This window comes from Eptesicus fuscus, chromosome 6 (genome assembly GCF_027574615.1).
Source record: "Eptesicus fuscus isolate TK198812 chromosome 6, DD_ASM_mEF_20220401, whole genome shotgun sequence".
Classification (NCBI taxonomy): domain Eukaryota; kingdom Metazoa; phylum Chordata; class Mammalia; order Chiroptera; family Vespertilionidae; genus Eptesicus; species Eptesicus fuscus.
The window spans coordinates 7814734-7828825 of NC_072478.1; the positions used below are offsets into that span (position 1 = coordinate 7814734).

Below are 14092 nucleotides of genomic sequence, written 5' to 3' on the forward strand. Positions count from 1 at the left end.
AAGTAGTGGAGAGGAACTGCACCCCATCTCTTAGTTCCAGTTACCACAGGCTTCTGTTGAGAGCTCAACTCAGGTGGATGTGCTCAGGCTTTCTCCCAGAAAGAGTCTAACTTTCTGTCTCTGCCATAGATTACTGTAAGAAATACAGAAATCATGTAAGAAGCAGATTCCAGTGTATCAAAGACAGAAATGCCCGTCTGGGTGAGAGCGTGAACCTCAACAAACGCTACACCAGGCTGCGTCTTGTCAAGGAACACCAGAGCCAGCAGGAGAGGGAGCACGAACTCCTGGCAATTGGTAGGACCTTGGCCAAGATGAAAGATGGCCCTATGAGTTCCATGAACTTGGAATTGCTGTTTGATCCTGAGGACCAACACACTGAGCCTGTGCACACGGTGGTGTTCCAGGGATCGGCAGGCATTGGGAAAACAATACTGGCCAGGAAGATCATGTTGGACTGGGCATCAGAGAAGCTTTACCAGGGCAAGTTTGACTATTTGTTTTACATCCACTGTCGGGAGGTGAGCCTGGGGACACGGAGGAGCCTGGGGGACCTGATGATCAGCTGCTGCCCTGACCCAAACCCACCCATATGCAAGATTGTGAGGAAGCCTTCCAGGATCCTCTTCCTCATGGACGGCTTTGATGAGCTGCAGGGAGCGTTTGATGAGCACACAGAGGCGCTCTGCACAGACTGGCAGAAGGTGGAGCGGGGAGACATTCTCCTGAGCAGCCTCATCAAAAAGAGGCTGCTTCCTGAGGCCTCGCTGATCATCACCACGAGGCCCGTAGCCCTGGAGAAACTACACCACTTGCTGGACCGTCCACGGCATGTGGAGATCCTGGGTTTCTCAGAGGCCAAGAAGAAGGAGTATTTCTTTAAGTATTTCTCAGATGAGCAGCAAGCCCAGGAAGCCTTTAGATTGATTCAGGAGAATGAGGTCCTCTTCACCATGTGCTTTATTCCCCTGGTCTGCTGGATCGTGTGCACTGGGCTGAAACAGCAGATGGACAGGGGCAAGAATCTTGCTCAGACATCCAAGACCACCACTGCCGTGTACATCTTCTTTCTCTCCAGTTTGTTGCAATCACAAGCAGGAAGCCAGAAGCACCACGTTTCTGCCAACCTTCGGGGCCTCTGCTCATTGGCTGCAGATGGAATCTGGAACCAGAAAATCTTGTTTGAGGAGGGTGACCTAAGGAACCATGGCCTGCAGAAGGCAGATGTGTCGGCTTTCCTGAGGGTGAATCTATTCCAAAAGGAAGTGGAATGTGAGAAATTCTACAGCTTCATCCACATGACTTTCCAGGAGTTCTTTGCTGCCATGTACTACTTGCTGGAAGAGGAGGAACAGCAGGATGCAAAGAACATGCCACAGAGTCATTCGGCGCTCCCCAACAGAGACATGACAGTTCTTCTTGAAAACTATGGCAAATTTGAAAAAGGGTATCTGATTTTTGTCGTCCGTTTCCTCTTTGGTCTTATAAACCAGGAGAGAACTTCCTACTTGGAGAGAAAACTGAGTTGTAAGATCTCTCAGCAAATTAGGCTGGAGCTGCTGAAGTGGATTGAAGCAAAAGCCAAGGCCAACACCCTGAAGATGCAGCCCAGCCAGCTGGAGTTGTTCTACTGCTTGTATGAGATGCAGGAGGAGGACTTTGTGCAAAAGGCCATGGGCTACTTCCCCAAAATTGAGATTAATCTCTCCACCAGAATGGACCATGTGGTTTCCTCTTTCTGTATCGAGAACTGTCACAATGTGCAATCCCTTTCCCTGAGGTTGCTCCATAACTCGCCCAAGGAGGAGGAGGAGGATGAGGAGGAAGACGAAGAGGAAGCTCAACACTCTGATGTGGACCGGTGTGATGTCCCAGGTCCTCACATGGCCTCTTCTCATCGGTAAGGAAACCAACTTCAGGCCCTCTGTTTTTTAGCCACCTTTTTCTTTGCTTTGCTCCCTCTCCCGTCTTATCAACTGTCTTTCAAATGCAGTTGCCACAACTATGCAATGCAACCACCATTTCTAGTAGATACCTTCACTGGCAGAGACTGACCTATAGAAGAAGGGTAGCTCGCAAATGGGATGAGAAAAAGCCAATGAAACAATAGAGAACTGAGTAAAAGTGTTTGTAAATTCAAATTGCTCATAATCCATTTGGGGATTCTAGTTCATATTAGCCAGTCAATACCAAAGGGGCAAAATAAGCCCAGTGACTTTGTTCCAGGATCACAGAGGACAGAGGGCCCTTAGCACTGAACACAAAATGAAGTTTTCTCAGAGTGAAGCCTGAGCCTGCCTTGACGGAGTGGTGGAGATGTGGGTGAGAGGAGTAAAAGGTAAAGGGATTTGGGCAGTGGAGTCCATTAAGAACATGATGTGAATGTGGTCTGAGGAAGAGTGTGTGTAGGAGACAATGGGGAGGGACACAGCTTCATTGGAACAAACACGATACGGGGAAATTGAGGAAAATAGGGCTAGAAAAGAGAGAGCGTTCCAAGGCCCCACTGTGCTTGCAATCAGCCTATCACCAACAGCACTGCATCACAGTCTGTCCACCCACGTGCTGGGGGGTTGGAAGCCATGGCTGGTTGGTACAGTGAAGCAGTTGTTACCCAACTTTTGAAATCCTTGCATGGAACTGCCACAACCACAGTAGCCACGCTGTGAGTGCATGGGTGTGGCCTCTGTAGAAGACACTAGACATCGGACAAAATTAAGGAGAAAGTAGGCTGGACTCTTCCATCAGCAACAATGAATTTTCAATTCCTTTTCTCTTTCTCTCCAGCACCTTTATTGTGCAGTCATCAAGGACCATTCTCTGGTCCTAATCCCAGGGACTTAAGGTTCAGTTGTGGGGACAGTTGGGAAATGCAGGAAGCCTGAGGAAGATGGGCGATGGAAAGAACACATGCAGCATGTACCTGAGACACCTGGAAGGGGAACCCCCAAACTGCCAGATGCTAAAGAATTGGGCATGAGAGAGTCAAGTGGGGCAGAGGCAGCCCAGACAGAAGAGCAGAGGCTCAGGGGGTAGAAGGTGGGAAAGTGGGATATGCTTCCACGGTGGCAAATAGTTTCAAATAGCTAGAAAGAAGATGGGGAAGGTGGAGAGAGAAGGAAGAAGACCTGCTCATTAAAGCCCTAAAAGTAAGAACTGACCAAGAACCCACAGCTGTGAGGAAGGCTCGCAGAGACTCTGAAACACCCAATGAAAAGCCTGACGCAGTCTCTCCAGATCCCAGATCCCTTCTTCTGAGGGCAGGTGCTTGCTTCATGTGTTCTAGAACCTTCTTGGGACTAGTGGCAGGGGCATCCACTCAGTGCCAGTTAGAGGTGCAGGCCCATGCCTGGTCGGTGTGGCTCAGTGGTTGAGCATTAACCCATGGACCAGGAGATCACAGTTCGATTCGCAGTCAGGGCACTTGCCCGGGTTGGGGGCTCGATCCCTGGCAAGAGGCAGCTGGTCAATTATTCTCTCTCATCATTGATGTTTCTATCTCTCTCTCCTTCCCCTTCCTCTCTCTGAAATCAATAAAAACATGTAAAATATTTTTTTAAAAGAAGTGCAGACCCAACCCTAGACCTGTGGAGTCAGAATCTACATTTGAACAAGAGTTGCACATTGGAATCACCTGAAAATCTTAGCAATATTGATGTATCTGGTCCTACCACTGAGAGTCTGATGTTATTCCCAGGGTGTGGCTTGGCCTAGGGACTCTTGAGAGCACTGCTGATGCCACTGTGCAGCCAGGGTGAGAGCTGGTCTCTGCATCACTTAGCAGAGTGACAGCTGACCAATGGGGGAGGGAGAGAGGGATAGACACATCAATGATGAAAGAGAATTACCAAGGCTCCCTGCCTTCTTCACTCCTTGGTGGGCAACCTTTGATTTGGTGATTTATTTCTTCATCTCTGGGAAGCCATTGTCTCAATGGGTACCAGGCACTCCTGGACCCTTAGCTTGTTTGCTGTTCTTAGAGACTGATTTTCTTCCGCTTTTTCCTTCCCGTCTAGATGGGTGAACTGCTATCTCACTTCCAGCATTTGTCGGAGCCTCTTCTCTGTCCTGGGTGCTAACCAGAACCTCACTGAATTGAACCTCAGTGGCAATCCTCTGGGGGATGAAGGGATGAAGGTGTTATGTGAAATGCTCCAGAATCCTGGATGTAACATTCAGAGATTGTGGTAAGAATCTCTCTGTGGTGTGTGTGTGTGTGTGTGTGTGTGTGTGTGTGTGTGTGTGTGTGTGAGAGAGAGAGAGAGAGAGAGAGAGAGAGAGAGAGAGAGAGAGAGAGAGAGAGAGAGAGAGCTGGAGGAATATCTCAGGGGCCAGATCAGTGGTTTATTAGTTTCTCAGGGCTGCCATAGCAATGTACCACAGACTGAGAGGCTTAAAAAACAGAAATATATATTTTTCACAGTCCCGGAGGCTAGAAGTTTAACATGAAGGTCTGGGCAGGGCTTGTTTCTATTGTGGATTGTTTCCTTGGGTGTAGATGGCATCTTCTCCCCATGGTCTTTCTCTGCATGTCGGATCTCCGCTTCTTACAAGGATGATTAGGGCCTGCTCTAATGACCTCATTTTAGCTTAATGACCTATTTAAAAAGCCCATCTCCAAATACAGTCATACTCTGAAGTCCTAGTGATTAAACCTTCAATGTATGAATTTTTTTGTGGGGAGCACAATTCAACCCATGACAAGTGAGAAGGCAGAATAGATCAGAGTCCTGCTATTTGGGAAGTATTGGATAGAGAAGGATGAAGGGGAACTGAAAACAAGTCATTTTGCTGGTGGTGGGTCAGAAAAGATGTGACCTTCAAAAGCTTCCATTTCCTCATTGGCCATGCTCATAGATGTGAATCTGAGAGTTTCATCACATACAATGATGGCTACTGGGCTGGAACTCATCAGGACATTTTGCATAGATTGAATTGTCACAGGGAATTTCTGGTAGCTTTATTCTAAGTGCTTGCTTTGAGCCCACACGTGAATCAGACTGGTGTGCCCTGAGTTGAGCACAGGGTGTCTCGGTCATCCCTGCAGCCCTGTTCCATAGCACAGCTGCATTGTGGTTGACAGCCCACCACTCTAAGATGTTTTATCTTTGTCTCTTGCTCATCATACCCACCCCATCCCTGATCTTATCAATTTTGCCTACTTTACTACAAGCCATTGTCCACTTTCCTCAGCTTCACTCCACCAGCCCAGATCCAACAACCACAATCACTTTTTTTTGGGTATTCCAATGGCTTCCAAGATCATCATCTTGGGTTCTCCCCAGGTTCAATTTCTGATCAAGGGCACATACATGGGTTGCAGGTTCCATCCTCTGGCCCTGATTGGGACACATGGGGGAGGAGGGGAGGCAATCAATCCATGTGTCTCTCTCACATCGATGTTTCTCTCTCTCTCTCTTGTCTCTCTCCCCCTCCCTCCCTCCTTTCCACTCTCTGAAAAGCAATGCAAAAATTATCCTCAGGTGAGGATTAACAACCACCACAACAAAATACATACCTGAAGGAATAGCATGGCTGTTTCTTCTCCCTTTATCCACTTTTGCCACACTCCAACCCCTTGTCCATACAGAAGTCAGAGGGTTATTTTAAAAATGCTACCTTAATCATGACATTTCACTTGCTTAAGTGCTATCTCTTCACTTTTTAAAAATGGAATACAGTCTCTTTAAATTGATTTTATTGGGGTAAAGACGGTTAATAAAATTATCTAGGCTTCTGGTGTACAATTCTATAATATATCATCTGTATATTGCATTGTGTGTTCACCATCCCAAGTTAAGTCTCCTTTCATAACCATTTATCCCCCCTACACCCTCTTTTACTTCCTCCAACCCTCTTTCCCTCTGGTAATAACTATAATGTTGTCTGTGTCCATATTTTGTGGGTTTTTTTTGCTTAATCCCTCATCTCTTTCACCTAGGCCTCCAACCCCCCACCTCTCTGATAGCTGCCAATCTGCTCTCTATCTATGAGAGTGTTTCTATTTTGTTTGTTAGTTTATTTTGTTCATTAGATTCCACATATGAATGAAATCACATGGTACTTGTCTTTCTCTGACTGGCTATTTCAATTAGCATAAAAATCTCTAGGTCCATCCATGCTGTTGCAAAAGGTAAGGTTCCCTTCTTTTTTGACAGCCACATAGTATTCCATTGTGCAAATGTACCACAACTTTTTTTTTTAACCATTCCCATCTACTCATGGGCATTTGGGCTGTTTCCAAATCTTGGCTACTGTAAATAATGCTACAGTGAACATACGGGTACATCTCTTTGCTCTATTGATAAATTACAAATCCTTTCTAATTTTTGCCTTGAAGACTCCTTCTTGCCTTGAAGGCTCTGGCAGGGTTTGGCACTTCACCTGCCTCTCTGCCCTCATCCCACACTACTATCCCCATTGCCCCTCTGGGTGCCCCTGTGTGATTCTAGGGAGTGAAACATAAATAGGGAGGTGTGGGTGATTATGAGATGCTTTGCAGATAAATACAGATTTAGTTGTCCATTTGCTTCTAATTGGTGTGAAGATGGAGACAGAAAGGAAGGGTGGTCCAAAAACCTCTAGGATATCTGAACTATTGACCTGGAAAGGAAATAGGTTATTGCTTTTTTTCCTATGACAGAGACAAATCGTTGTTTTTAGTAATGGTGAGTGAGTGTGTATGTGTGTTTGTGTGTGTGTAAAACAAATAAAGAATCAGAGCTGCTTGCTCCTCCAGTATGGATGGGGATCTGGGATTAAATCACTGAGCAGAATAGCAGGAATGGGGCTGGCAAAGTGAAGTAGATGGTACAACCCTAGAGACCCCGGCATCTGTCCGAGGGAGTTTCAACTGTTAGGAGCATGTGGTAAAGCAGTGGAACCCACAGCTTCACTACCCTTTTTATTTACAGAACAGGAACATGCCATTTATATATTGGAGAGTTGACCATTATTTACAAAGGGAGTTCACTGTCTGCTGCTCAGCAGTTGTGGTCTCAGGCTGAGAGAGCTAACTTCCCTATATGTCTTGGGCTGTATTCAGGAGTTCTGATAGCTTTTCAAAAACCTCGTTATGCGGATAAGGGCATGTGCTGGGGGGTAGGGGAGGCCGGGGGAAGGTCTATGGGAAAAAAAGGAGACATATGTACTACTATCTGTAATACTTTAAACAATAAAATAAAAAAAACAAACTTTATTATGATTTTTCCTTTGTAACGTGAGAACACAAGTGTCCCTGTTTAGGCTAAAAACATGTGCAGACCAGAAGGCAAGATGAGAGGCAGCTGTGTTCTGACACTTTCTGCTTCTGTGCTTGGCATCAAGGTTGAGGCAGTGTTGCCTTTCTCATCAGTGCTGTTTCCACATCTCCTCGGTCCTGAGCAGCACCTGTATGCTGGTGGAACTGGATCTGAGCCACAATGCTCTGGAAGACTGTGGAGTCAAACGTGTGTGTGTGGGACTGAGGCATGCATTCTGCAATCTGAAGAAGCTGTGGTGAGTGTAAACTCATTTCCTCTGTGAAGCATGAGCAGTGGCTCAATGAGCTCCCACAGACTGGAGTGTTAGTGTGAGGATGGCCTTGGCTGCTCAGATGTTCCCTGTGTTCCCTCCAGGTGTTGGGCAGTAATTCCATCAGTTAGTGTTTGCTGTGGAAAAAGCCACATGCTAAGCACTGGAGGGGGGACTCAGTCAAAGTATTATGTTGCCTTTAAGGTGTTCACTGCCTACCTGAAGAAATACAACCAGTGCAATGCAGTGCTCTAGAAGAGTCTTGGGACTTCATGACAGGCCCTTGGTCTCAACTCTGAATAGGAAAAACGGTGCTAAAGCATTGCACACACTTAATATTCTGCGCAGCCCTTTACCAAATGCTTCCGAGACACTTGAATTTTGAAGAAGAGAAGAAAGCACTTGAAAATGGTAGAGTTGATGTACATCTATCAGGATGGTTATTATAAAACAACACAAAACAGAAAACATCAATTGTTGGTGAGGATGTGGAGAAAGTGGAAATCTCATACTTTGCTGGTGGGAATGTTAAATGGTGCAGCTGCTGTGGAAAACAGTGTGTCAGTTCCTAAAAACATTAAACAGAATTACCATATGAGTTGAATTACCGAAGAGTTGAAATGAGGCACTCAAACATGTCCACAGCAGTGTCATTCACAATAGCCCCAAGGGGGAAACAACAGAAGTGTCCACCGATGGACAGATTTAAAAAATGTGGCATATTTACAAATACAGCCATAAAAGGAATTCTGACACATGCTGCAACACGGTTAACCTTGGACATTATACTAAGTAAAATAAGCCAGACACAAAGGCCAAATTCTATAGGATCCTCTTATGTAAATGAGGTTCCTAGAATGGTCAAAGTCTTAGAGACAGAAAGTAGGAGGGTGGTTGCCAGGGATTGGGGGAGGAGAATTGGGAATTATTGTTTAATGGAGACAGAGTTTTAGTTTGGGACGATGAGAAAGTTCTGGAGATGGAGGGTGGTGATGTTTGCGCAACAATGTGAATATACTTAATGCCACTGATTTGTACACTTACAAATGGTTACAGCCCTGGCCAGTTTGATTAGAGCATCAGCCTGTGGACCAGCGGGTCTCAGGTTCCATTCCCGGTCAAGGGCACATACCTTGGTTGCAGGCTCAATCCCCAGGCCTGGTCGGGGTGCATGTGGAAGACAACCATTCTGTGTGTCTCTCTCACATCAATGTCTCTCTTTCTCTGACTCTTTCCTCCATCCTCCCCTCCACTCTCTCTAAAAAATGGTTACAATGGTAAGTTGTATATTGTGTATATTCAATACAATAATCAATATAGGGAGCTAGGAAAATGTAATATCGGCATAGATCTAGAAGGTGTTTACTTGCTATTACACAAACAAAAAAGGAAACAAAAAGTTAATATAGAGCTTGGATTCACTCTTCCATGTGTGGACTGGGCTAGAGGCAGTGACAGGACAAGTGCTTCCTTGATTCATAGCAGAGTGGGTGAGAGGTGTGTTGACTTTCTGACATTTCTATGGAAGGTTGGTCAACTGCGGCCTCACACTGGAATGCTGTGTGGATCTTGCATCCGTCCTGAGCACCAACCAGTCCCTGACCAGACTCTACTTGGGAGAAAATGCCCTGGGAGACTTGGGAGTTAGAACTTTATGTGAAAAAGCAAAGCATCCACAATGTAAGCTGCAGAAGCTAGGGTAAGTATTCATGGTGTCTCAGCAGAAAAGCAACTTCTTTTCAAGAATGCATTATTGGAAATATGTGAAGGTTATGCAGATGAAGTGACGGTGAAGAACAAAGGAGACAATTTCTGGAGGGGTTTGAAGATACTACCTATTGCTAGTAAGGTATTTATGACTATAGAGTTGGTGACTCTCAGAGTAAAAACAAACAAACCCAGAGAGATTGTGCCTCTCAATTCATCATTTGCTTCTAAGACATTCAATTTTTTATTGGATGCAGGCACTAGGGTAGCTGGATTCAGGACTGTGCAATTTGCTATTTTCACTTGAGGTTTTCAATCAAGGTGACCTGATATTGTAACATGCAATTGTTAGTAAGCCAATGGGACCCCTTAGTATTTAATAAAGGTCCTATTTGATGAGAGGCATACAGAGTAATTTCTTGTCCTAAGGATAATTTAAAAGCTAACTCTAAGAGCAGGGCAGCTGCTGCGACTACCCTGAGACATTGGCCCAGGCCTGGGCTACTGTACCCAGTTCTTTTGAGAAGTAGCCAATTGGTCTCTTGGTAGGTCCCAAGGCCTGTGTTAAAACCCCTAATGTTACCCCCTGCCATCATTTTAATTAGAAGGGGTTTTCAAAGTCTGGCAAATTCAAAGCAGGAGTTATAGTCAAAACCTTCTTTAGGCCTTTGATGGCCCTTTGTTCATCTTTTCCACATTGTAAACTAGGTGTTTCCTGCTGATTGCTTTTTTTTTTAGGGTCTCATATAGGTGTCAGGCTTTTTCTCCATATGTTGGGATCCAGGATCTACTGTATTCTGTTAGCCCCAGAAAAGCCCGTAGCTGTCTTTGGGTAGTCAGCTCTCAAATACCTAGGATAGCCTGAATTCTTTCTGAAGACAGCATTCCTTTTCCAGGAGTTAGCATAAGGCCTAGATACTCTACTCTTTGTTGAAGGATTTGAACCTTATTTTTAGAGACCTTAAAGCCTCTCTTGGCCAGGAAATTTAGGATTTGTATTATATGTTTGCACCCCAATTTTTCAGTAGGAGAACAGATTAGTAGGTCATCCACATATGAAATCACCTGTCTACACCCCTCAAATGATAGATCTCTTAAATCCTCTGCAAAGGTTTTTCCAAATAATGTGGGCTATTTCTGAACCATTGGAAGAGAACTGTCCATGTAAGCTGTTGTTTATGTCACTGGGCATCTGTCCATTCAAAGGCAAACAAGAATTGGCAATTTGGGTCTAATGGGACACAAAAGAAAGTATATCTCAAGTCTAATGCTAGGAATCATTGAGTTTGAGAGGGAAAATTTTCCCAAAATTGTATATGGATTTGGTATTATGGGGTGTATAGGAATTATAGCCTAAATAGTTCATAAATCTTGGACCAACCTGTATATTCCTTCTTTTTCCCTAATAGGTAGATAGGGGTGTTGCAAGGGGGAATTACAAGGAATCAGCAGTCCGTGACCAAGGAATATTGTAATAACCTTTTGTGGGCCCTTCCCTTCTTCTGGATTTATAGGATATTGCCATTTATTTGGAAATATGCTAGGATCCATCAGCCTGATCATGGCCAGCTTGGCCCTCTGGGCTCAGCCTGGAGTTCTCATGGCCCAGACCTGGAGGTTAAGCTCCTGTTTTATGTCTGTATCTATTTCAGCTCTCCTCTTTTTACAAGTAAGGTCATAAGTGGAATAGGATTTGAAGTATCTGTTGAAAAAAAATCACTAAGGTTTTCACTTTATTTAAAATATCTTTCCCTAATAATGGAGTGGAACATTCTGTCAAAATTAGGAATTGGTGCACAAAAGTAGTTGATCCCTGCCCTGGCTGGTGTGGCTCAGTTGTTTAGGCATTGTCTGGTGCACCAAAATATTGCTGATTCAATTTCTGGTCAGGGCACATGCCCGGGTTGTGAACTCAATCCCTAGTAGGGGGCGTGCTGGAGGCAGCTGATGGATGTTTCTCTCCCTTTCCCTTCCTCTCTCTCTCAAAAAAAAATAAATAAATAAATAAATCAATGCAAATATTTCTTTAAAAGCTAGGGCTTAAAAATAAAAGGTAGGAGAACCAAGATGGCAGCATAGGTAAACACCTGTACTTGCTGCCTCTCACAACCACATCAAAACTACAACTAAAAGACAAAACAAATATCATCCAGAACCATGGGAAAGCTGGCTGAGTGGAAGTTCTACAACTAGAAGGAAAGAAAAAAGCGCATTGAGACTGGTAGGAGGTGTGGAGGTGCGGAGGTGCGGAGGTGCGGAGGTGCGGAGGTATGGAGGCGCATGTGAAACGGGCTGGCAACTGGGTGCACTGTTGTTTTTTTCAATAAGGAGGGAGATACAAGTTCCCGATTGCTCTAAACTCCAGTTCTGAGTGAGACTCTGGGGACCCAGACTCATATGGGGAGAAATTGGACTGTCTGGCATTGGGCCAGAATGCGAGGGTGGCTTTCTCTCAGAGGTGCTTGCAGTGATCATTGTTCCTGTGTGGGGGCGCGGGATGTGGAGAAGCGGAGATGTGGGGACCTCCCCAGTACAGGGCTGACTGACAGTCATTGCTGTTTGCTCTGCCCTGGTGATTCCCTGAGACCCCGCCCCACCCAATTTACAACTCCACCCAAGCTGTGCACAATGGCTTTTGCATATGAATGGCCTGTCCTTTCACAGCCTAACCTAACAAACTGCACCTGGGTCAGAGAGCTCCAAAGCTTCCAAAAGAAGGCCCAAGGCTCAGCAGCAGCAACCTGCCTTGCTTCACAGCTGGGCCTCACCTGGGCATTTCCAAACTCCAAACAAAGAGGAGGAATCTGCAGATCTCACTGTAGCTCCTGTTGAGTGGCCTCAGGCAGTGGCTGACTTTGCACCTCCTTGGAGATCCAAGAGCCAGTGTACCCAGTGGCCAGTGTGAGACCACACCAGATTACAACTCTTCACATCCATAAGCGACACACTCAAGGGGCAGACTCAGTGAGAACCAAAGCCCCACTGAAGCAAGTCCTGCCCCATAAGGGTCTCTCCAGCACAGCAGTTCTTCCATTGTAGACACAGCTGGTCCTCACAGTCAATTGGCCTGGAGGTCAATTCCTCCCAGTGATACCAACAGCAGTCAAGGCTTAACTACAACAAGACTGTACACCCAGCCCACAAAGGGGTGTACCTAGAGTGTCCACCTCAGGTGATTGGGGAGGCTGAGCCACTGGGGCCTATAGGACACCTAGCACACAAGGCCACTCTACCAACACAGAGAAGCAGCCAAAATGTGGAGACAAAGAAACATGCCACGAATGAAAGAAATGGAGGAAAACAAATGACTGGATATAGAGTTCAAAACCACAGTAATAAGGTTACTCAAGAATCTTCTAGAAACCTCTGAGGAACTTAGTGAGACCTTCAAGGATCTTAGTGAGAATGCCAAAAAAAAAAAATAAAAAAAAAATGGAAAAGGACCAGTCAGAAATTAAGCATACACTGACTAAAATAAAGAATAATATACAGAAATTCAACGGTAGACTAGAGGATCCCAAGAATCAAGTCAAAGATTTGAAATACAAAGAAACAAAAAACACCCAACCAGAAAGCAAAAAGCAAAAAGAATCCAAAAATATGCAGATGGGCAGTTTAAGGAGCCTCTGGGACAACTTCAAACGTACCAACATCTGAATTTTTGGGGTGCCAGAAGAAGAGAGAGAGCAAAATATTGAAAACCTATTTGAAGAAATAATGACAGAAAACTTTCCCTACCTGGTGAAAGAAATAGACTTACAAGTTCAGGAAGCACACAGAACCCCAAAAAAGAGGAATCCAAAGAGGACCACACCAAGACACATCATAATTAAAATGCCAAAGGGCAAAAGACAAAGAGAGAATCTTAAAAGCAGCAAGAGAGAAACAGTTAGTTACCTACAAGGGAGTATGCATTCGACTGTCAGCTGATTTCTCAACAGAAACTATGCAGGCCAGAAGGGAGTGGCAAGAAATATTCAAAGTGATGAATAGCAAGAGCCTACAACCAAGATTACTCTACCCAGCAAAGCTATCATTTAGAATTGAAGGTCAGATAAAGAGCTTCACAGACAACAAAAAGCTAAAGGAGTTCATCACCACCAAATCAGTATTATATGAAATGCTGAAGGGTATTCTTTAAGAAGAGGGAGAGAAGAAAAAGGTAAAGATAAAAATTATGAACAACAAAGTGACAACAAATACATATCTATCAACAAGTGAATCTAAAAATCAAGTGAATTAAAAATCTGATGAACAGAATAAACTGGTGAATATAATAGAATCAGGGGCATAGAAGGGAGTGGACTGACAATTCTTGGGGGGAAAGGGGTGTGAGGGGTGCAGGAAGAGATTTGGACAAAAATCGTACACCTGTGGATGAGGACAGTGGCGGGGGGTAAAGGGCATGGGGTGGGGTGGGAACTGGGAGGAGGGGAGCTATGGGGGGAAAAAAAGAGGAACATCTGTAATAATCTGAACAATAAAGATTTATTTAAAAAAATAAAAGGTAGTTGCTCCCCATAGGCAATTTAAAGGTGGTGTAAAGTATTTTGCTTGGGTTTTTCCATCTACCCCTTGTATAATGCTGCTGAAGGAAGAGAGAGAGCCCTACAGGAGGTCAGCACAGAGAAGGTGGCTCCATGTCCAAAAGGAAATTAATGTACCTTCCTGCCACTTTGAGGGTTACCGTTGGCTCTGTCCCTTCAATGATGATGTTCCTAGCAGGAACCAACTGGAGCACAGAGCCCCTTGATTTCAAGGCCATTGAGTGGGTAGGTTCTGGTCTTGGGACCCTCTGGGTCCCGGGATAGTTCCTCTTCCAGTGGCTGAATTTGAGGCAGAGGGGGCACATTTTTTGAGTAGGCAACTTCCT

The 14092-nt window shown here is 44.9% G+C and overlaps 1 protein-coding gene across 4 annotated transcripts in view; it reads left to right on the plus strand.

The window, feature by feature from the left end:
- The window catches only part of NLRP3 (NLR family pyrin domain containing 3), a 36319-nt gene that overhangs the window by 3774 nt on the left and 18453 nt on the right, over positions 1-14092 (plus strand). The window contains exons 3-6 of one of the 4 annotated variants that reach the window (XM_054716780.1): positions 130-1900; positions 4017-4187; positions 7327-7497; positions 9041-9211. In XM_054716780.1, the coding sequence (XP_054572755.1) occupies positions 130-1900; positions 4017-4187; positions 7327-7497; positions 9041-9211 (2284 nt within the window). The remainder of the gene's footprint in view (positions 1-129; positions 1901-4016; positions 4188-7326; positions 7498-9040; positions 9212-14092) is intronic. The other 3 variants (XM_054716781.1, XM_054716782.1, XM_054716783.1) reach the window with 3 other exon arrangements.